Raw genomic sequence first — 25,202 nt, forward strand, 5'->3', positions numbered from 1 at the left:
CACAAGTTTATACAAATTTGAACATTCTTATGTAAGTTTTCAGGATATATGTTTTTATTTCTCTTTCATTATTCCTTTTAATGCTCAAATTGCCTCAAATTTGATCAGTGGTAGTCCTTTCAAGCCAGTTCCTGTGTCCTTTTGGTATCCTCTGGGATAATCCTAATTTTAAATAGCCCCTGTGAGGCTTGAATTAAATACAGTCTCTCTAGACCTCTGCTTCAATCTTCACAGGTGTAGATTTTAACCTCATTTCCATAGCCAGTCATTCATTAATCTGTGACAGTGGCTCATAGCCTTTTGGGGACTTTGGACCTTTTTATAATAAAAGCTTGAAGCCTTTCTCCCCAAAAGATGTACTTGCGCACACACACACGCGCGTGTACACACACACACACACAAATTTTGCCACAGGATTTTTGGATTGGCCTCCAAACTAGTTGTCTCAAGTCTGTTTACTGAACACTTAGTATGTACCAGAAATTATAGAAATGTAAAGAAAGAAATAAAAGCACATTAAGAAAGACCTAGTATGTGTGTTCCAGACACCGTATCAAGAATTTGCCAATATAGAGACATAAAATAGGAGGCTCATAAACAAATTTTCATAGTAAATAAAATATATGCAATTATAAATAATGTATGTGGTCATTAAGTTTCATGCATTCACCAAACCTTTACTGGAACTTACTACATCCAAGCACTCTCCTGGGAATTAGGGATATATCTGTGAATAAGAGAAGTTGATCTGTGGCTGCTAGGGCCCAGAATCTAGTGGAGAAAAACATATAGATAAGCAATTACATATATAGTTGTTTATATATATATATATATATATGATATATATATAAAATATATATATTAATTACAGGCTCCTACAAAGCCTACATATAGCCTCCAATTCACACATCATGAACTTGAACAAGTTAGAGGAGGCTACGGGGGATATGTTCCAAGACCCCCAGTGGATGCCTAAAACCAGAATGGTATCGAGCCTGTACAAACCATGTTTATTTCTAAACATATCCACCTATGATAAAGTTTAGCTTATAAATTAGGCATAGTAAGAGATTAACAACAATAACTAGTCATAAAATGGAACAATTATAACATGCTGTAATAAAAGTTGTGTGAATGTGGTCTCTCTCTCTCAAAACATTGTATTGTGCTGTACTCACCCTTCTTGTGATAATGTGAAATGATAAAATGCCTACACGTTGAGATGAAGTAAAGCACTGTCACGTAGCATCAGGCCACTGTTGACCTTCTAACCATGCTCAGAAGGAGGATCACCTGCTTCTGATCACAGCTGACCACTGGTCACTAAGCTGTCGAAGAGCAAAACCCAGGATAGAAGAGAACTCCTGTCTTAACTTTCTGACGCTTCAATTTGCTTATATGCATATGGAGAAAATACGTCAATGGATCGTTCAAAGTTGCATACGAGATAATAAATAAATATAAAGCACTTAACACAGGGCCCAGCACAAAATAAGCATGAAAAAAAATTATTGTTACATTATTTTTAATCACATAAGTTTTCTGTCCATGAATATGTACATTTCAGCGGCTTTCAACTGGCATTTTTTAGGGCTCCACACAATCCAGCTCTACTCCTAGTATTCAACCCCAGTTCCCACAGTTCCTCCACGTGTCTTCCATGTTCCGGGCAGCCTAGGATCCTTGGAGAACCCCTGTCATGCTCAGGAAAGGATCCCTCTACTCCTACAAATCCCACATTTTCTTTAAGACTAAGTTCCTGTCTTTTTCAGAACTCTGGAGGCATTTCTCACAACTTAACCCTTGCTTACAAACTTCGTAGTAATTGTTCTGTAATTAGTCCTAGCAGTTTCTTTCCTTCCTAGGTAGATTTCATCTGATAGAAGGATAAAGCAATCCGATTACTTTTTTCCCTTCTGAACATAAATACCGTTCAAAACACATTCAAAGCCTCGTTTCCTTGAATTGTATAATTATTCCAATAGAGTTGCAAAGGCGCCATCCCTTTTTGGAATCTTTCTCTGGAAAAGGCCAAAAAAAGGAACACCCAAGTAAAAGCCATTGCCTCTGAGCCTTTATGACAATTCTTTGGAAACTCCTCCAAGGCAACAAATTCTAATTCTCTGGTGGATTTGAGTCTTATAAACAACCCAAAACCCTTCTGAGTGGAGTTTGATGAATAAGTGGATGATTAATACTGTTTTGGAGGTATTTTTTATAAGCTTTTCATTTGGAATAATTTTAAGTTTATAGAAGACTTGCAAGGAGAGTACAGACAACTCCCTTACATCCTTCACCCAGCTTCCCTTAGGATTAACATCTTACATAACCAGTATTTTTGTTTTTTTCTTTAAGTTGCAGTACATGAAAAGAAATCCCAGATTGCCCGTTGTGCCGCAATTCTAGAAAGCAACCAATCAAATTAGAACAGACCGTATGAAGAAAAAGAACAGATTCCAACCAAGAATTAACATCAAAAATAAAAAGGGGAACATCATTTCAGATTCTTCAGCATTAAGAAGAGGCGTAAGAGGATATAAGCAATTTTATGTCTATACATTTGAAAATTTAGATGGAATGGGTAAATTTCTAGAGAAAAAAAAACCCTAAAAGAACACAAGACATAACTAAAAATGGGAATAATCCTATAACTATCAAAGAAATTGAAACTACAATATAGATACCTTTACATGAAGAGAACTCCAGCCCCAAATGGCTGTGAAATATACTAAATTTTAAAGAAGAAATAATACCAACAACACACAATTTCTTCCAAAGACCAGAAAAAGAGGTAACATTCTCTTGACTGACAAGAGAGACCCACAGAACACAAATACAACATATATATATAAAATATATATATTAATTACAGGCTCCTCACAACAACATCTTAATTGCAGGCTCCTCACAACAACATCTCACAACAACATATTAATTGCATCTCCTGGAGGTGAGATGCAACAAAAATCTTTCATTTTATTTCATTTAATTCAAACTACTTTCATCAATAAGTTCTCATCAATTTGTTGCAATGATGTTGGGAACATCTAGTAAGTACCCTAGTTCCCATATTTGAGCTGATATCTGAATTACCTGGAAGGCTTTTTTTTTTTTTAAATTCTTGGACTTTTAAAAACATATATTGCTGTTCCCACCCCCTTCCGATTCAGAAGATCTGGGGCAGAGCCCAAGGGTTTGCATTTGTAGCAAGTTCTCTGGAGATGCTGATACTGCTGGAGACGGCATTTGAGAACCGTGGGTCCAGTGGCATATATACTAAAACTTTGCTTACCACAGCAATAATGCCATTTGGAACCCTCAGAAAGGCTTGAAATATTGGAACAGTTTTCCTATGAACATTCTAACTGAATTCTCTAAGAATGTTTTAAAAAATAACAGCTAAAACACATACATACATACATACATATCAGTTAAATGGGTCCAACTGCTACTCAAAAATAAACTTTGAAAAGATTTTCCAATGAGATTACTTTTCAATTAGAAAAACACAAATTTCATTCTTGTATTCTTATAATCTGCTTTGAACCTTCCTTTAAGAAAACAAACTAACTTTGATATGATAAATTAAGTGGCACGGTCTGCTCTAATCCCTGAAAACATTTTCTGGGTTGTTTTTTTCCTTTTCCCAAGGAATTGGCTGCTTTTTTCAGCTTCCTTTAATAAAAGAAACAACTTCCACTGTTTTTTTTTTTTTTTAAGATTTTATTTATTTATTTGACACACAGAGATCACAAGCAGGTAGAGAGGCAGGCAGAGAGAGAGGAAGGGAAGCAGGTTCCCTGCCAAGCAGACAGCCTGACGCAGGGCTCAATCCCAGGACCCCAGGACCCCAGGACCCCAGGACCCCGGGACCACAACCCAAGCCAAAGGCAGAGGCCTTAACCCACTGAGCCACCCAGGTGCCCCTCCACTGCTATCCAAAGAATTACAATACCCAAGTTGTAATAAGAGTAGGCCAAGAAACCCCATTTTTAGATGTTTCTAAACAATTCTTAAATAACTTTTTTATAGTTTCATTTTTGCAGACTAATTCTTGGTAACCAAAATTGTACTTTTCAATTCTGCAAATATTTTTAATCCTGTTTGTGAGGGGAGGCTAAATAAACATAACAAAACCTTCCTTAAAATGGCCTTAACCAAACTCACCTCAGGCATAAACTATTGTGCAATTTTCAACTTGTTTGCTCAAGGATTTTTGGATCACAAAATCAGTACCAGACTGTAAAAGCATACAAGCATTGCTCCTAGAGTTCTACAACAGTACAGATTTGAGGAGAAATTATATTATTTCTAAAACCTATTTTTATTGATTGATTTATCATAAAAACTGTACAGACCAAAGACCACTGTACATGCCACAATAGTATTTTTTTCCACTGTTTCCACTGTTGGCATGTATTACGTAACCCAATAATAATGTGGCTTTCTCATTGGCAGCTACATCATGACTCGGAAAATTTGTCCATCCCATTATATATCTTTTTTCTTGTTTTGAAAATACTGAAGGGACTAATTCAGTATGCCATATTTCCAAATATCTTTTTAATTTTGATGTCATCGAGCTTCCATTTGCAAGAATATTATTGCAAATAATACATTATATATGTCATTTTGTTGGTCTGCACATTTGATAAAACTATTTTTTCAAGCCCTATTTATTCGGTGGGGGGAGGGGCTGAGGGAGAAGCAGACTCCCCACTGGGCAGGGAGCCCGATGTGGGACTCAGTCCCAGGACCCTGGGATTACAATCTAAGCTGAAGGCAGAGGCCCAACCCACTGAGCCACTCAGGCACCCGATAAAACTCTTTTAAAACTCTTAGAGGGTAGCTCAGTGGGTTGAGCCTCTGCCTTCAGCTCAGGTCATGATCTCAGGGTCCTGGGATGGAGCCCCGCATTGGGCTCTCTGCTCAGCAGGGAGCCTGCTCCCCGCCCCCACCCATTCTCTACCTGCCTCTCTGCCTACTTGTGATCTCTCTGTGTGTTAAATAAATAAATCTTTTTTTTAAAAAAGGGCTGGTTTACATTCACACGCAAATGAAATCACTCTGCTGATTAAAGTCGATACTTGCCCTAATATCACTATTAACTCATCCCATATTTTTCACCTTCTCATTCTCATTTTCTTTAGCATTAAAACAACCTATTTAAGGGCAATTTAAACTAATCCAATTAAAATGCTGCATTTGTCACACATTCAACATTTTCCAGATTATGCGCTTTCTGAAAAACCACACTGTAAATTCCCAACCAAAATAGGTTGAAAGTCATTAATGTTGCCAAAAATGAATAACATTCTCCCATACTTCAGTTCACAACTAATTTCAAATTATGATATAAAATTTAAAATTACTTGATTTTCCCATTATTGGGTGGTGGTCATATTGGCAATCATACACCAGAAAATCAAAATGGATGCCAGTGTATTGAATAAAACAATCTGCTTCTAGCCAGTGGGTATATTTCTCACATCTCCTCTCTGTCTCTCTCTCCCACAAAATGAGGCAGTTAGCCTCAGTGTTGTGCTAATGTCCTTGGTTCTTGCTAAAGGCCTATGTGACACTCTGTGATGCCTTCTAATTCATTCTTTCATTATTTTAAAAGTTATGGGGCGCCTGGGTGGCTCAGTGGGTTAAGTCTCTGCCTTCGGCTCAGGTCATGATCCCAGGGTCCTGGAATCAAGCCCCACATTGGGCTTTCTGCTCAGTGGGGAGCCTGCTTCCCCTGCTCTCTGCCTGCCTCTCTGCCTGCTTGTGATCTCTCTCTTTCTGTCAAATAAATAAAAAAAAATTAATAAAATCTTTAAAAAAAATAAAAGTTAGTTGTGACACATTAAATTTATTCATTGACCTCCTAAAGGGTCATAAGCCAAGTATCAAAAAGACTTTCTAAAGCACTAGCCTGTTAGCGTAGCAAGAAAGTTTGTTTCGAAAATATATAACCAGAATAGCTTACCTTTCTCCACGCAGAATGGTTTTTTTTGGGGGGGAGGGATTTTTTTGGTAATTTTTTTCTTCCAAGCACAGATTTAGACCACACTGTGCCTGCAAACTACTGCTGCTTTGTGAGGGAATATGTGTTCTCTCCTCCAATCTCTTTTTGTTTTTTTTTTGTCTTTTTAAAAATGAAGATATTCATATGCATAAGTTTCCCCCTATTAAAAGTATACATTCAGTGGCATTTAATATATTCACAAAACTGTGTAATAATCATCACTATCTAATTCTATAACATTTTCATTATCCATCCAAAAAACTCACTTATGGCAAAAAAACAAAACAAAACAAAAAAACCCACCTATACCCACTAGGAGTAAATGCTCACCCTCCCTCCCCCTGGTCCCTGGCAGCTACCAATATACTTTCCATTTCTATGGATTGGTCTATGCTAGAGGCTTCATGAAAGAGGAATAATACAATATGCGGCCTTTTGCATCTGGGTCCTTCCACTTAACATATATTTTCAAGGTTTATACATGTTGATGTAGTATCAGCACTTCATTTCTTTTTATGGTTGAATAATATTTCATCGAATGGATATTCTACATTCTATTTACCTATCGATCAGTTGATGGACATTAGGGTTTCTTCTGCCTTTGGCTATTAATGAATAATGCAGCTGTGAACATTGGTGTACAAGTTTTCATGTGGACATATGTTTTCATTTCTCTTGGGTATTTATATACCAGGAGTGGAACTGGTGGGTCCTATGGTTATTCTATGTTTAACTTTTTGAGGAACTGCCAAAGTCTGTTCTAAACCAGCTGCACCATCTTACATTCCGACCACCAGTGTATGAAGATCCCAAATTTTCCACATCCTTGATAACATCTGTTTGTCCATGTTGTTTATTACAGCCATCTGCAGTGGACTGAATGTTTATGTCTTCCCCAAATTCATATGTTGAAATCCTAACCCTAAGGTAATGGTTTAAGAGGCAGACCCTTTGGGAGGTAATTAGATCATGAGGGCAAAGCTCTCCTGAATGGGATAACTGCTTTAATGAAAGAGGCCCCAGAGAGCTCTCTCACCTCCACTGACATGTGAGGTTACAGTGAAAAGATGGTCACTGAGGCAGCAGGCTCTCCCCAGACATAGAATCTGTCGGCACCTTGATCTTGGACTTCCCAGATTCCAAAACCGTGAGAAATAAATTTCTGTTGTTTATAAGCCATTCAGTTTATACTATCTTGTTACAGCAACCCAAGCAGACTAAGATTCCATCCTAGTGCATGTGAAGTGGTACCTCATTTGGTCTTGATTTGCATATATCTAATGATATATGCAATATGTTGACCATCTTTTCATGTGCTTACAGGCTATCTGCATACCTCTTTGAAGAAATGTCTATCACCTTCGCTCATTTTTTTAAATTGGGTTGTCTTTTTATTGTTGAGTTTTAAGAGCTCTTTACATATTCTAGATACTAGACCCTCATCAGAATTTTTTTTTTTTAAGATTTCATTTACTTATTTGACACAGAGAGAGAGATCACAAGCAGGCAGAGAGGCAGGCAGAGAGAAAGGGGGAAGCAGGCTCCCCGCTGAGCGGAGAGCCCGATTGGGGCTCAATCCCAGGACCCTGAGATCATGACCTGAGCCGAAGGCAGAGGCTTTAACCCACTGAGCCACCCAGGTGCCCCAGAATTTTTTTTTTTTTAATAGGCTCCACATACAGCAGGGAGCCCAACACGGGGCCCATACTTATCACCCTGAGATCAAGACCCGAACTGAGATCAAGAGTCTGATGTTTAACTGTCTGAGCCACCCAGGCACCCCCTCCCCAATCAGGTATTTTGATTTGCAAATATTTTCTCATATTCTGTAGGTTGTCTTTTAATGTTATTGATAGTGTCCTTTGAATCACTAAAATCTTTAATTATGAGGAAGTCCAAATTATCTGTTCTTTTTGTTTGCATGTCCTGCTTACATTGTCTTCTAAGAAGTCCTTGCCTGACCCAAGGGCACAAAGATTTATGCTTGTCTGCTCTTCTAAGAATTTCATAGTTTTAGCTCTATTTAGGGCTTTGATTCATTGAGTTAATTTTTTTTTTATATGGAGTGAAATTGGGTCCAACATCTTTCTTTTGCAGGTAGATAGCCAGCTGTCCCAGCAGCCTTTGATTAAAATGTGTTCCCAATTGGATTACCTTGGCACCTCTTTCAAAAATGAACTGACCAGGGGCACCTGGGTAGCTCAGTGGGTTGAGACTCTGCCTTTGGCTCAGGTCATGATCTCAGGGTCCTGGGATCCAGCCTTGCATTGGGCTCTCTGCTCAGCGGGGAGCCTGCTTCCCCCTCTATCTCTGCCTGCTGCTCTGCCTACTTGTGATTTCTCTCTCTGTCCAATAAATAAATAACATCTTTAAAAAAAAAATGAACTGACCATAAATATAAGGGTTTAGGGGCTGCCTGGGTGGCTCAGTCATTAAGTGTCTGCCTTCAGCTCAGGTGATGATCCCTGCATCGGGCTCCCTGCTCAGCAGAAAGCCTGCTTCTCCCTCTCCTACTCCCCTGTGCTTATGTTCCCTCTCTCGCTATCTCTCTCTTCATAAATAAATAAAATCTTATATATATGTATGTATATACATATATATATAGAACTGAGAATCCAGAAATAAACCTATATATATATATACATATATATGTAAACCTAAATATATGTATATATGGGTTTATTTCTGGATTCTCAGTTCTAGTCCATCAATTTATATGTCCATCCTTTGCCAGTACCACACTGCCTTGATTATTGTAGCTTTGTAGCAAGTTTTGAAATCAGGATGTGTTGAGCCCTCCAACTTTGTTCTCCTTTGTCAAGATGGTTTTAGGATATTCTGGGTCCCTTGAATTCCCACATGAATTTTAGGATCAGCTTGTCAATTTCTCTAAAGAAAAGACAGCTGGGATTCTGATGGAGATTGCAGTGAATCTGTAAATAGTAATGTCGTCTTAACACTATGATGTCTTCTGATCCATGGACATGGAAATATTTTTCCATTTATTTAGATCTCTTAAAATTTCTCTTAACAATGCCTCATAATATTCAGCGCATAAATATTCTCATATTTCTTTTGTTACATTTATTCTCAAGTAACTTATTCTTTTTTATGCTATTGTAAATGGAATGGTTTTCTTGGTTTCATTTCTGGACTGTTAATAGCAACTGCATAGAAATAAACTGAATTTTGCATATTGATCATGCATCCTGAAACCTTGCTGATCTAATGTTTTTCTCTTATTTAGAAGGAATATAAAGTTAATTTAGACTTTAAATTAAGACCATGTTCCAGTCATAATGGTCTCTAGGTGTATCAGTCAGGCACCAGAGCATCTGAGAGAAAATGGAGGACTCATTCAAATTAGGAAGTTTAGGATCGCTTGGGAGGCTCAGTGTGTTAAAGCCTCTGCCTTCAGCTCAGGTCATGATCCCAGGGTCCTGGGATCCAGCCCCACATCACAGCGCAGCAGTGGGCTCTCTGCTCAGCAGGGAGCCTGTATCCCTTCCTCTCTCTCTGCCTGGCTCTCTGCCTACTTGTGATCTCTGTCTGTCAAATAAATAAAGTCTTAAAAAAAAAATTAGGAAGTTTAGAGGAGGTCTGGGCAGAATGTAGGAGAACCACAAGGGCTAACTCAGTAATCTGGGGGCGTTCACAGCACAGCCATTACCATCTCTAGCTTGAAGGAACAAGGGAATTAGAAAGGTTATCATCACAAGAAAAGAAAGAGTTGAGAGAAACAGTGATCTTCACCTGAGAAACTAGCCAGCCTGAAGTGAACCTATCAGAAAGAAGCCAGGGCAGTGAAGGTCTTGACCAACCTCTACACTCTCCCTCCCATCTCCTGCCTGGACACCCCATTGGCTGAACCTGGTTGGAAGCCAGAGAGCAAGTGAGCCCACTGATGTAGTTCATATAGGACTGGAGTGGTGAAGAATTCACCTGCTTGGGGTAAAGAGGGGGAGAACACATCCAATGGGGCCAATGGAAGATATCCTATGCACTAGGTTATGCTAGAGTCACAAGCAACTTCATCAGAATTACTTGAAGAAAGTAGAAAGAAGGAAATAAGAAAAGCCCAAATCAGGATAACAGAAAACAAACATACAATTAACAGCAATAACCAAGGCAAATACTTGTTTTTGAAAAAAGAATGATAAAAAGGGTCGGCTGAGAAGATGACAAACGAGGAGGTCCCTAAACTCGCCTTGTCCCAGGGATACGAGTCAATAGCGCTCACGTCAGTGTACATAACCCAGAAATTGACTTGGTGACTGGCAGAACACAGTCCACAACTAAATGGTAGCGAGGAGGCCTCGTAGAAAAAGGTAGGAACGGTAAGGGTCTGGGAATGAAATGGACTGGAACCATCTACCCATGGCATGGAAAAGGGCAAAAAGCAGACTTTCACACCAGACAGCCCTACCAATGAGAGGAAATATCCCCATAATATTTGCCTTTGAAAATGTGATGGGTCCAATCGACTAAAAGCCTGGCATTAAGGAAAAATTTTTTAAAGATTTTTATTTGTTTATCTGACACAGAGAGAGAGCACCCGAGTGTGTGAGAGGGAGCACAAGCAGGGGGAGTGGGAAAGGTAGAAGCAGGCCTCCCACTGAGCAGGGAGCCCCATGCAGGGCTTGATCCCAGGACCCTGAGATCATGACTTGAGCTGAAGGCAGACGCTTAATCTGAGCCACCCAGGCTCCCCTGAAAGACTGGAATTTTTAAAAAAAATCTGTGGTCTTGGCTCTGGGAGAGCCAGGATGCCTTAGGAAGCAGAGTCTCTACCCTCAAAGAAATAGCAAGACAAACAGCCCCTGCAGACACAGGTAGAACCAGCAATTTGAAAAACCACCAGGGACATACGATAATTGTCTTTCTCTGCTTGACTCATTTCACTTAGCATAATCCGCTCCAGTTCCATCCATGTCGATGCAAACGGAGGGTATTCGTCCTTTCTGATGGCTGAGGAATATTCCACTGTATTTATGTACCACATGGTCTTTATCCATTCATCTGTTGAAGGGCATCTCTGCTCTTTCCACAGTTTGGCTATTGTGGGCATTGCTGCTCCGAACACTGCGCGGTGCATGTGCCCTTTCTTTTCACTACCCTGTATCTTTGGGGTAAATACCTAGTAGGGCAATTGCTGGGTTGTGGGAACATAATCATAACCCAAAAAAGATGAAAGAAAGAAAGAAGGAAAGGAAAGGGGAAGGAAGAAAAGGGAAGGAAGGGAGTGAGAGAGGAGGCGAGGGAGGAAGCGGGGGAGAAGGGAGAGGAGAGGAAAGGAAAGGAAAAAGAGGAAAAGAAAGAACCGAAAGGAAAAAGAAACAAAACAGAGGGCAGGGAGAGTGATCTGCTCATCTGAGAGCATGCCGCAGAGACAAGGATCACAAGGAGATCCCTCCATGAACAAAGGACCTGGCGAGTGCATAGGTCCCCAGTATAAACAGCCACCTGTGGGTATCAAAGCAGCACAGACACTGGCTACCTAACTTGCTTACGCCAGCTCTGCCTGCCCACCCCTCAGTGGATCCGCCCTTCCTAGTTATACTTGTCTCAGTCCCACACTGTCCCCTGCCACCCAAGAAGACCAGGGCAAACCCCGCCAACTCCACACCTCCCAACACAGGCACTGTGGGACCTCAGCTGCTGTGGTAGCAGGGGCAAGTCTCGTTTCCCAAGCAGACCCCACTGCACACCTTGTTAAAACATGCCCCACCCCTGCTGGGGACCAAATACTCCCCACAATAGGCAAAGAGCGCCTCTGCTGACAACTGGACTGAGGGGAAAAGAGGCCAAGAATCAACAGCTGAGCATAGGCGACACTCATAGGAGACACTCCCTGAAGTGCCAGACCCTGGGGAACACGGGACACTGCACTGCAGGCCACTGTAGGGCTCCATCATAAGGCTGTTATTAAGACCAAGAGAAGCAACTGACTTTCCTAACAGAAAGTCAGACGAAAGGAGGAGAAAGAGAAATATCTCCCAAATCAAAGAACAGAACCAAACCACAGCAAGAGACCAAAGCAAAATGAATCGAAGTAATATGCCTGATAGAGAATTTAAAGTAATGATGATAAAAAAAAAATAAAGGAATGATCAAAAAGATACTCACCAGACTTGAGAAAAGAGTGGAGGACATCAGTGAGACCCTTAACATAGAGATAAAAAAGAACCAATCAGAGATGAAGAACACAATAAATGAAATTTAAAATACATTTGATGGGGGTGCCTGGCTGACTCAGTTGGTGGAGCATGCAACTGTTGGTCTCCGGGTTTTGGGTTTCTGAGCCCCACTTTGGGTGTGGAGATTACTTAAAAATTAAAATTTTAGGGGCGCCTGGGTGGCTCAGTGGGTTAAGCCTCTGCCTTCCGCTCAGGCCATGATCTCAGGGTCCTGAGATCGAACCCTGCATCTGCTCAGCAGGAAGCCTGCTTCCCCCTCTCTCTCTGCCTGCTGCTCTGACTACTTGTGATCTCTCTCTCTCTCAAATAAATAAATAAAAATTTTAAAACATTAAATCTTTAAAGAAATACATTTTTAAAATGTATTATTAAATAAATATTACTTAAATCATTATTTAAGAGAGAGAGAGAAAGAGAGAGTTTGAGCAGGGGGAGAGGGAGGGGAAGAAGCATACTCCCTGCTGAGCAGGAAGTCTGAGGCTGGGCTCTATCCCAGGACCCTGGGATCACGACCTGAGCGAAAGGTAGGCACTTAACTTGACTAAGCCACTCAGGTGTCCTAAAAAAATAAAAAAATAAAATACACCTCCTGGCATAAATAGCAGACTAAAGGAAGCAGAGGAACAAATTAACGACTTGGAAGATGGTGATGGAAAGTATCCAAGTTGAGCAAAGGAGAAGAAAGAAAATTATACAAATTGAGTTTTGCCTTAGGGAACTCGGTAGATGTAGAAAAAGCATTTGACAAAGTACAACATCCATTGATGATAAAAACTCTCAACAAAGTAGGTTTAGAGGGAACATACCTCAACATAATGAAAGCCTTAGATGAAAAACACACAGCTAACATCATACTCAACAGTGAAAAACTGAGAGCTTTTCCCCTCAGGTCAGGAACAAGAAAAGGATGTCCACTCTCACCACTTTAATTCAGTATAATACTGGAAGTCCTCGCCCAGCTATTAGACAACAAAAAGAAATAAAATGCACTCAAATTGGCAAGGAAGAAGCAAAACTCACGATTTGCAGATGAAATGATACTATATATAGAAAACCCTAAAGACTCCACCAAAAGATTACTAGAACTGATAAATGAATTCAGTAAAGTCATGGGATAGAAAGTCAATGTACAGAAATCTGTTACATTTTTAAAAATATTTTATTTATTTATTTTAGAGTGAGAATGAGAGAGAGAGGGGGCACAAAAGGAGGGAGGTTCAGAGGGAGAAAGAGACTCCCTGTTGAGCAGGAACTCTGATGTGGAAATTGATCCTGGGACTTCAGGGACATGACCTGAGCCAAAGGTAATCACTTCACTAACCAAGTCATCCGGGCACCCTGCATTTCTATATACTAATCACAAAGCAGCAGAAAGAGAAATTCAGAAAACGATCCCATTTACAACTGCATCAAAAATAATGAAATACCTAGGAATAAACTTAACCAAAGACGTGAAAGACCTGTACTCTGAAAACTATAAAACTTTGATGACAGAAATTGAAGATGACATAAAGAAATGGAAAGACATCTCATGTTCATGGATTGGAAGAATAAATATTGTTAAAATGTCTATACTATCCAAAGCAATCTACATATTTAATGCAATCCCTATCAAAATACCAATGGCATTTTTCATGCAACTAGAAAAAATAATCCTAAAATTTGTATGGAACTAGAAAAGACCCCAAATAGCCAAAACGATCTTGAAAAAGGGGGCAAACACACACACACAAAAAACAAAAAACTGGAGGCATCACAATTCCAGACTTCAAGTTATATTACAAAGCTAGAGTAATCAAGACAGTATGGTAATGGCACAAAAACAGACACACAAATCAATGGAACATAATAGGGAACCCAGAAATAGAGCCACAATTGTATGGTTAATTAATTTGTGACAAAGGAAGAAAAAAATACACAATGGGAAAAAGACAGTATCTTCAACAAATGGTATTGGGAAAACTGGACAGCATACACCACTTTCTTACCTGATTCACGAAACTAAACTGAAAATAGATTAAGGACCTAAATGTGAGACATGAGGTGGGCCTGGGTGGCTCAATTGGTTAAGTGCCTGACTTCAGCTCAGGGTCCTGGGATGAAGCCCCATGTTGGGCTATGCTTCTCCCTCTGTCTCTGCCCCTCCCCCTGCTCGCTCTCCCTGAAATAAATAAAATCTTTTTTTTTTTAAATGTGAGACATGAAACCTTAAAAATTCTAGAAGAGAACACAGTAATTTTTCTGACATCAACTGTAGCAACTTCTTTCTAGCTATTCTCCTGAGGCAAGGGAAACAAAAGCAAAATAAATTATTCAGACTACATCAAAATAAAAAGCTTCTGCACAGCAAAGGAAACAATCAACAAAACTAAAAGACAACCTACAGATCAGGAGAAGGTATTTGCAAACAACATTATCTGATAAAGGGTTAGTATCCAAAATATATAAAGAACCTATGCAGCTCAACACCAAACAAACCAAATAATCCAATTAGAAAACAGGCAGAAGACGTGAGCAGACATTTCTCCAGAGATGGGGTGCCTGGGTGACTTAGTCTGTGAGCGTCTGCCTTTGGCTCAGGTCATGATCCCAGGATCCTAGGGTCTAGCCCTGCATCAGGGTCCTTGCTCAGTGGGAGGCCTGCTTCTCCCTCTCCCACTCCCCCTACTTGCGTTCCTTCTCTTGCTGTCTCTCTGTCAAATAAATAAATAAAATCTTTAAAGGAAAAAAAAGAAGACGACGCATAGATGGCCAACAGGCACATGGAAAGATGCTCAACATCACTCATCATTAGGGCAATACAAATCAAAACCACAGTGAAATATCACTTCACACCTGTCAGAATGGCTAACATTAACAAAACAGGAAACAACAGATGTTGGTGAGGCTGTGGAGAAAGGGGAACTCTCCTACACCATCAGTGGGAATGCAAACTGGTGCAGCCCCTCTGGAAAACAGTATGGAGGTTCCTCAGAAAGTTAAAAATAGAGCTACCATATAATCCAGCAATTGCACTAATGGGTATTTACTCAAAAAATACAAAAACACTAATTCATCTCAATGTTTATTGCCACATTATTTACAATAGCCAAATTATGGATGCAGCCCAAGTGCCCACTGAAAGATGAATGGATAAAGATGTGGTATATATACATATATACAGCAGAATATTATTTGGCCATAAAAAAGAATGAGATCTTGCCATTTGGAACAATACATATGGAGCTAGAGAGTATAATGTTAAGCAAAATGTGTCTGTCAGAGAAAGACAAATACCTTATGATTTCACTCATATGTGGAATTTAAGAAACAAAACAAATGAACAAAGGAAAAAAGAAAGAGAGAAAGACAATCCAGGAAATAGACTCTTAACTTTAAAGAACAAACTAATGGTTACCAGAGGGAGGTGGGGGGATGGGGAAATATGTGATGGGGATTAAAGAGTACACTTTAAGATTTAAGAGTACACTCATGATGAGCACTGGGTGATGTATAGAATGGTTGAATTGTTATATTGTACACCTGAAACTAATATGACACTGTTAACTATACTGTAGTTAAAATTTAAAAAGCTTCATAAAATTATATATTTATATTTACTAATATATATGTATATATATGAGTATACTTATCTTGATGAACACTGAGAAATGTATAGAATTGTTGAATCATTATATTGTACACCTGAAACTTATATAACAGAGTGTTATATAAATTAAATTAAATTTAAAAAATTATAATTAAATTTTTAAAAGGTTAAAAATAAAACAACCAATGGCTGTTATAAAGACAATCAAACATGTATCTCCCGACTGAAGTATACAACACCACTTATGAGCCATTTTTGCAAAATTAAAACAAAAAAATCTGAATGATGAAGCCTCTAGATCTTAATATCAACTTACCAAAAAACAAAACAAAACAAAAACAAAAAACAAAACAGACAACATAGTTCCTTCAACAAATTTCAATGAAACCAAGAAGTAGTTCAAGAGAATGAAAAGACAAGCCACAGAGTGGGAGAAAGTATTTGCAAGACATACATGATAAATAACTTTTTTTAATAATTTTTTTTATTTACCTGACAGAGATCACAAGTAGGCAGAGACAGAGGAAGGGAAGCAGACTCCCCGCTGAGCAGAGAGCCCAATGTGGGCTCGATCCCAGGACCCTGAAATCATGACCTGAGCCAAAGGCATAGGCTTTAACCCACTGAGCCATCCAGGTGCCCCTGATAAAGAACTTTTACCCAGAATATACCAAGAACACTTTAAGTTGAGCAATAAAAAATTTTTGATTAAAAAGTGGTCACAGACCTTAACAGACACTTCACCAACGAAGATACACAGATGGCAAAAAAGCATATGAAAACATGCTCCATGTCAGGTGTTATCAGGGAAAGGCAAACTAAAATAACAAGATACTACCACACACTAATTAGAATGGCCAAAATCTGAAACACTAACAACGCCAAATGCTGGTGAGAATGTGGAGCAACAGGAACGCTGTCATACATTACCGGCAGTAATGCAAAATGGCCCAGCCTCTTTGGCAGACAATCTGGTAGTTTCTTACAAAACTAAACCTACTCTTACTCATAACCCAGCAATCCTTGATAATTACCCACAGGAGCTTAAAACTTATATCCACGCAAAACCCAACACACAGATATTTACAGCAGCTTTATTCATAATTTGCCAAACCTTGGAAGTAACCAGGATGCTTTAGTAGATGAATAGTTTAATAAAACGGTACAACCAGACAACGTTCTAGAAAAAAAAAAGCTATCAAACCTTGAAAAGTTGTGGAAGAAAACTAAATGTATATTACTAAGTGAAAGAAGCCAATCTGAAAAGGCCATATACTACATGATATTCTGGAAAAGGCAAAACTATGGAGACAGTAAAAAGATCAGTGATTGCCAGGAGTTGGGGGAGAAAGGGATGAATGGGGCAAGCACACACATTTGTCAAAACCCAAAGAACGTACAACACCAAAAGTGAACTTTAAGGTAAACTATGGACTCTGGATAACGATTTGTCAGTGTAGGATCATTGATTATAACAATGTTCGGCTCTGGTAGGAGATGTTGGTATTGGAGGCTATGCAGGCGTGGAAGAAATGGGTATATGGGAAATTCTTTATACATTCTGGCCAGGACTGAAATGAACCTAAAACTCTTCTAAAATATAAAGTCTACTAAAAATCAATAAATTCATTTCCTCGGTCACAGAGAGCCCCATTTCCAGGTGTCAACAGCCCCTGTAGTGGTTACTCTATGGGACAATGCAATCATTCTAATTGTTCTATTAGAACATTTCATCAACTTGGAACAGTCTGTAGGAGAGCACGGTTCTGTATCTTCATTGTGGTGGTGGTTACATGGGTGTCCAAGTTTGCAAAAGCTTACAAAAAAAGGATGAACTGGGTGTAATTAATTGTATGTAAATTATATCTCAACAAAATTGGGTTTTTAAAAAAATAAAGAGAAGACCTATAGACAAGAAGATAATTCAGAAACAGATCATCTGAAATCAGGATCCCTGCTTGGATCCTGATTCAAATAAATTATTTATAAAATATCCAAAAAAAATTGAACATAATTAGAGACTTGGAGATTATTAAGGAATAATTGTTCATTTTTGTAGGTGTGTTTTGGAGGTACATTCTGAAATACTTAATGGGTGAAATGATCTAGTATGGATAGGGGGTTATTATCCTGTTCTCCACACTTCTGTTCATTGTCAGTTTTCCATAATTAAAAGTTTAAAACCTCACTTCCTCAGAGGCCTTCCCTGCCCTCCCTAAGGTAAGCTAAGATTACCTCCCCTCATTCTTTTCTAGCATGCATCCCATTAGCTTCCTGGCACTTCCCACAATGTGATTTTATATTATCTACTACTATTTCTCTCCGCTAGAATTTAGTTTTCCCGGGGATAAAAACCTTGCCCTGTCCACACTGGCCACTATGGCTGGGGCTGGGGTGCCACGGTGTTTGTGCTAAAGGGTGGGAGCACAGACTTGGGCCAGAAGTGACATACCCATTCTTAACCACATCCTCCCCAGAGATACCAGAAGATGGGAGCCTTGAAAGGAAGGGAGATTCAATCATCAACCCCCCTGGGGTCTGTGCAGTGGGTTCAGCTGGACTTTGGGTTTAGCTGTTTCTCCAATGGTATGAGAAAAGGAAATGAGATTCACAATGTTTTTTTTTAGCCATGAGATCTTTTCTTTGAACCAAATCTCCCAAGACAACCCGATAGGTAAAACAGAAAAACAAGGGGCACCTGGGTGGCTCAGTGGGTTAAAGCCTCCGCCTTTGGCTCAGGTCATGATCTCAGGGTCCTGGGATGGAGCCTCACATCTGGCTCTCTGCTCAGCAGGGAGCCTACTTCCCTCTCTCTCTGCCTGCCTCTCTGCCTATTTGTGATCTCTCTCTCTGTCAAATAAATAAATAAAACCTTAAGAAAAAAAAAAAAAACAGAAAAACAAGATTGTCAAAAGCAGGTTTATTGTCACAGTTCAAACACAAAAGAAAAAATCAACCAGTGGTTATGAGGAGTCCAGGAAAACCTGTCCCAGTAATGCCAACTTGGAGGTAAAGGGCTGACTCGGGCAGCTGAGCAATGGGATTTTCGGCTTGGCAGGCTTCTTCTCCCTCGCCTGGTCATGGCTCTCGGGTGAGGAGACTGTGCCTGGCTGTGTTGGCGGTTGCCACGGCCCCGAGCTCATCGTTTTTTTCTGAAATCTCGACCTGTTCCGTTTGAGGGAGTAGAATTCCCTCATCAAGTCTTCTACTTCCCACTGCTCCTCCTTCAGCCTCCGGCAGCAGTGCAGGGCGGCGGGGTCGATGGGGTGCGCTTCAGTGTTGAAGATGTAACCGCCGGCCCCTAGGATGCACTCCCCGTAGGGGGTTATCACCGCGTCGAAGGTGGAGCCGTTGTTGTGGATGAAGTTGGCCGGGTCGAACAGAAGGTAGAGGTATTTCACGGTCTCGGCCAGGAAGAAAGACTCCATGCGGTTGTCCAGCTTGTGGTCTCGCAGATCTTTGATCTACCACGAGGAAGAGGGAAGCGAGTCAGAACAGTGGCAGGGGACAGCGGATGGGGCCGCGGAGCCATTAGCTATTTCCACTTGGCTATGGAGCAGCTGAGCACCAACCCAGTGGGTTGGAAACCTAACGTATAGTTATAGGGTAAGGCTTAGGGGTCACTCCTCCCGTGAAAGCGCTCTATTGACATCCCACCTCATGAAGACTCAAAACCAAAGTCCTGATCATGGCCTGAGCGGTCCTCCGGGTCTGGCTCGGGCTCTCTCCCTTGATCTCGCGGGTCAACCGGGTCAAGCCAACGGGTTGTTCCGTTAGCAAGCACACCCGCACTGCCCTTGATCCTACCCTTGTTGTGACCATATACAGATCGACTCATCCCCTTGAATGACACTAAAAATACAGCGTCATTTACTTAGCTAATCTCCCTTGATGGGCCTTAAGGTGGTTGCCAAGTTTTTGCTACTGCCATAACCAATTAGAAGTCTGTAAGAAGAAAAATTCATACTAAGTTCACAGTCATGGATGAGTAAGTTTACTTCCTACATTTATAGTTGCGTCTCAGAATTAGAGATACATTTTCTTAAACTAATTCTCGGTGGACATCTATTTTTCACCAAAAAATGTGACTAAAATATGGACTTGATGTACCGAGAATTATTATTTGTCAAAGGCCAAACAGTCTGACGCCTATTCCCATCATTTGCCTTGGAAGACCTCCAGAGGGCTTTCATTTTCATGGAAATAAGTCAAATATTTTTAAGAAGTTCCCATTGGGCTCATCCACTTTGGCTTTTCACAAAATACAATACGTTAGACACTAAATCATACCACTGCTTTATTTTCTCCCTACATATATAGGTCTTTTAAAATAAATATATCTCTTAAATAGAAACATATATTTAAATTTTTAATTTTAAATTTTAAAAAATTTATATAAAATTAAAAATTTATATATTTAAATTAAATATATATATGTATGTATGTATATACACACACACATATTCATATTCTACTTGTAGAATATAACCACAGCACAAAATTTTGAAAAAAGAAGGATTTTTTGGGGGGGGGTGTCTGTTTTTAATCCCATACCCTAAAAATCCTCTGTGTACTTTTTGGTGAATTTTCTTCCAGACAAATTTCCTACACATCTGGTTTTTACATGTCCGTAATGATGGTTTATTAATAGCTTGCCTGCTTAGGTCCTCTAAGGATGTGACATGGCTCTTACCCTTGACCCTTTCAATTCCTTTTCCACAGAGCAGCCAGAGTGATCCTTCTAAAATACAAGTCAGACCATGTCCCTGCTCTGCTGTCAGTCCTACGACAGCTTCTCCTGTTAAGTAGAACAAAATGCAAACTCTCCCCAGCACCTCTTCCAAAGCCCTACACCATCTAGCCGCTTCCTCCTTCTGGGATTTACCTCTTCCTCTTCCCTCCTTGCTCACTCCATTCCAGCCATACTGGGCTTCTTTCCGTCTCCCAACTACATGTTTGTTGTTCTTCCTACTAAAATATTTGCTGGGGGGCTGGTCTTTGTTCATTGCTAGAACCCTCGGTCTAGCATAGTGCCTGGCACATAAAAGACATTCAGAAAACATCTGTGAAACTACTGGACTATTTCATTAAGGACCGCCAGATTTGAATATAAGGCCATGGGACTCTATTTCCCTTCTAGAATCTACCTTACAGGCCTTTCCACAAAACTTTTTACAAAATGTGCCCCAGTAAAATAAAGGCATATGTATATCTCTAAGGTCCCTTCAGTGCTCCTATGCCAGAGGCTTGTTAGCAGCAGAGGGAGACATTTCTCAACTCTTGGGCCCGTGGAAACACTTACTGTTGCAAATCCACACTCCACCTTGCTGATTTTTTCAATGGATTCCACAGCATCTCTTCCGAGTTCTAAGAGGGTGGGGTCCCCCGTGGCACGGTAGAGGTACATTGCGCTCTCAATGAGTTCTGTAAAGTCCAAAGCAGACCCTTCTCATCCAGGGGCTGAGCAGGGAAGGCTCAGGGCCCATTTCAGGCAGTGAGAGACTCCTTCCCTCCATACCTTGTCCACAGGGCCCCAACCAGGAGGAACAGGGGATAGCTCACACAGTGCTGAATTTCCAGAGCCGATATACCCAAAGCCTGAAGTGGAGATCAGCCTTAAAACTGACCACAGACTTCCAATCCCAAGGGAGAGAGAGGCAGCTAGGTTCTGGGATGGGGAGGTGGCAAAGGTTACTCCCTGTCTCCCACTATCTGTCCTCTCCTTCTTCCTTAGTAACAGCATCCTTAACTATAGCCATGTACACCCAGCAGCCAGGTGTGAGACTAAGGTCCCTGACACCATAGAGGGACATATAAGGCCAGAAGTGAGAGAAGAATAAATGTCTATCTTAATTAAGCTACTACTTACTTTCTGTCACTCACAGCCTAACCCAAACCTAAAACTTGAAAGTATGAGGCCCTTTGTCATTATGAGGCCCTTTGGAGACGGGATGGACAAAAAGATGAGGTTAAGATATTCAAGAGGCAATCTTCAATCTAACAAAGAAGGAGCCACCAGTTCACCAGGCCCAGAACACGGCGATAGTCTTGTCTGACTCTATATGCACAACCGGAATTGGACATTCAGACATGGGCCCCATTTTCAGATAAATATTGGGCAACAGAAGTTGATTGTGATGAGGAAGTTTATTCTGGAGAAAAGAAAACCCAGGATGTGTTTACTACTTTCAGATATAGAGCTAGTATAGAAAAGAAAGATTTGACTTCCAGAGTGACCCCAGTGGGCGGAAGGTACAGCCCAACAGACTTTTCTATTTCTTCCCCCATCTCTTCTCAGAGAGGAGAGAACTCCCCCCTTCCTAGACCAACCTCTCCTCCTGATCGCCTTCCCTGTTCCCTCCTGGGCCTTGGTCAGCACTTTTTTCCCTTTTGATTTATTACTGCAAACTCTATTTCTTACTTTCGGAAAAAAGACCTCTGCCTGTCCCCCAGTTCTTCCCCACCCCTCCCTCCTTTTCCCCATGGGTCTCTAGACAATTGCTAATCTGATGCTCATATTCTAGGCACAGGTGGGGGCACATCTAGTGGTAAGAGAACATGCTGTGTGCGTTCAAAGAAAGAAAAGCTAGGGAAGGCTCTTGTCCTGCTGCTAGCAGGGGCTGGCTCAGTGTCCCCAGGGCCCAGCCACTTTGTTTTCTTTTTCTCATACATAGGCCTACATGGGCTATCGTCATCGTTTTAATTTCTTCTATTTTGACCAACTATCTAGAACAGCGTGACAGCCCAAGGCCTAGACTTGGACTTAGGCGGAGGTAAAGGCCCTCAGACTCTTAGGCCAGGTTCTATGCTACCATGCTGCTGATCAGATGCATGTACCAGAGCACAAGACACTCATCAATCTAACGAAAAAGCACTACCTTATCTCCCATTCGCTATTGTTTTAGGGTAGGAAGGGTGACTAGCTAAGGCTATTACTGGATTCCCGGCTGTGCTGCCTTACTTTCCATTGAGGCCTTCCGGCCAGCCCCTCCTGCAAATGGAACAGGGTGCCTCTGGAAGTAGTGAGCTCCCTGTCACTGGTGCTAACTGAACAAAGACCAGATAACCACTTGCCAGGGCAATGACAGGGGACCTCAGTTAGAAGGCCTCTTGGGTTCCCTCTAACTCTGAGAATGCACAAGCTTCCTTCCTATGTTTAGCCCCAAACTGTCTTCATCTCATCTACTGGTATCACTGGGTAGGATACCTTCTGAGAGTCTTCTCTTTAAAAAAAAAAAAAAAAGAAAGAAAGAAAGAACGAACAAGAACGGGAAAGAAAAGAAAAGGGAAAAAGAAAAGAAAAAGCTGTGAGAACAAATGCATTAGAAATACCAAGAACAAAAAAAAAAAAAGAAAAGAAAAGAAATACCAAGAACAGCAGACTCGAGGAATCAAAGTGACTAATTTGCTCTTTGCAGTTGCTGTTTTACTTCCTCTTGTGTTCCGCCTCCACAACTTCCACAACAACCTCTTGAGCAGGAGGAAGGAGATGGAGTAGAAGAGAGCAGAATGGGCAGGAGGCATGCGAGGGCCGGTCCTGCAGCTCAAAGGCATTCAGGTGGGAAGGTGGGAAGAATGTAACAATGGGAACGCAAGCCCCTTCGGGGTGGGGGATGACTGTGTGCTGACTAAGCTTCCTTCCTCTGGCCCCCTTCCCCTTCTCCTCCTTGCAGGATTTAGCCTTCCTGTAGTGAATCAGAGGCTCAGGGCTGGAAAGGAACTCTAAGACAGTTATCGAGTGTGGAATACCTTCCTTCTCTGAGCCTTGATTTCTGAGCTGCAAATGGGGAGGTGGACAAGATGATTCGTTCCTAAGGTCCATTCCAGAATTCTAACATTCTGTATTATAGAAGCATAACTCACGTGACCCAGTGATTTAGGAAGTTTGTCTACACTTCTGAAATCCCGATGGCAAGAACTCAAAAGGAGACAACCTGGCTCTTCCCTTTGCCCTCACTTGCTCAAGTTTGAAGGAGCCTAAGATTTAGCTGAGAGGCCTGGGTTCTAGTCCCACCTCATACACTTAGTCTAGGGCAAGCCAGCTCAACCCACTAAGCTTCAGTTTCTTTATCCAAAAATATATGGGTAGGTCATTCCTACCAGGAAAACCACCCAGAGCTGCTGGAAGCATCAGATGGGAAAAAATTAGCTTGTGAGCACTTGTGAGGCATGGAGCCTCACAGAAACCTGAGGGTTTGGGATTTAGAGAACCAGAGCTTTTGGGTTGGGATGAGCCAGAGATCCTGCTTACCTGGCCGAAGAGGGTAGCCCTCTCGCTTCTCCACTGTGTATCCCTGAGGAATGTTGTAGAATTCTGGGAGCCCCCCAAACTGCTTCCATATAGTGTAGTAGTTGAGGAAGGTCCTCATGGCATTGTCAATGTCCCCAATGAGGCTCTGTAGGACAAAAATGGTTGTCAAGCCAGCAGCCACCAGGCATAAAAACCCACATACAAAAAAGAACTCACATACCACACCCCACGTACAACTTCCCGGAAGAGACAATAAAGGCTTTAGAGCCACAAAAGCCTGCAATCAAACCAAGTCACCCATTTATTCATTGTTTGGCCCTCGGCCAGACACTTAGCTTCTCTGAGCCTCATCTCTCCCATACAAAACACAAAAACATTAAAGTTACTGTGAGGGACAGAAGTTGTATTCAAAGTCCCTGCTCAGTCCCTGGCTACTACAGTTTTTAAATAGGTAAGTCAGCTGTCTGGTTCAAAATTCTAAAAATAGGAAAAAGGTTAATTTTACTAAGTCTCACTCCTATCCCATACCCCAAACAAATCTGTATTCATTTGTAAACATAAATATGTGTGAGACTCTATTATTTTCCCTGACATAAAAGATCACTATTTAAACATACAGTTCTGCACTTGCTTTTATTCATTTAACAACTTTCATTAATTTTTCATCTATGTGCATAAAAAGCTGCCTCCCCCTATCTACACAGTTGTGTAGTACTCCACTGCCTGGACCACAGTTTAACTAGTTCTCTATTAACAGCTAGTTGGATTGGTTCCAATGTTTTGCTCTTTGCTAGAACAACCAACAGTGTAGTAAATAACCTTGCACATATGTCACCTCAAACATATGCCAAGTTTACCTGTAGGACAGAATTAGGATTGCTGGGTCCGAAAATATACACATTTGTAATTTTATTAGCTGTTGCTAAGCAGCTAGTAATACTAACATGAGCTTGCAAGGAAACAGCTTTTTTTTTTTTTTAAGATTTTTATTTTATTTATTTAATAGAGGGAGAGAGAGCACAAGAAGGCAGAGCAGCAGGCAGAGGGAGAGAGAGAGAAGCAGGCTCTCTGCTGAGCAGGGAGTCCAATGCAGGGCTCCATCCCAGGACTTTGGGATCATGACCTGAGCCAAAGGTAGCCACTGAACTGACT

At 40.8% G+C, this 25,202-nt stretch overlaps 1 protein-coding gene across 1 annotated transcript in view; it reads right to left on the minus strand.

Moving 5' to 3' along the window:
* Positions 1-18,704: 18,704 nt before the first annotated feature.
* Positions 18,705-25,202, minus strand: part of LOC101670584 (ER degradation-enhancing alpha-mannosidase-like protein 2) — a 31,949-nt gene continuing 25,451 nt past the window's right edge. The window contains exons 9-11 of the mRNA XM_004746564.3: positions 24,051-24,195; positions 21,102-21,223; positions 18,705-19,263 (exon numbers count right to left, since the gene is read on the minus strand). Of these exons, the coding sequence (XP_004746621.1) occupies positions 18,763-19,263; positions 21,102-21,223; positions 24,051-24,195 (768 nt within the window). The 3' untranslated portion in view covers positions 18,705-18,762. The remainder of the gene's footprint in view (positions 19,264-21,101; positions 21,224-24,050; positions 24,196-25,202) is intronic.

The sequence above is a fragment of the Mustela putorius genome, unplaced genomic scaffold (assembly GCF_011764305.1).
Source record: "Mustela putorius furo isolate JIRA1106 unplaced genomic scaffold, ASM1176430v1.1 tig00000743_pilon_pilon_pilon, whole genome shotgun sequence".
NCBI classification, from domain to species: Eukaryota; Metazoa; Chordata; class Mammalia; order Carnivora; family Mustelidae; genus Mustela; species Mustela putorius.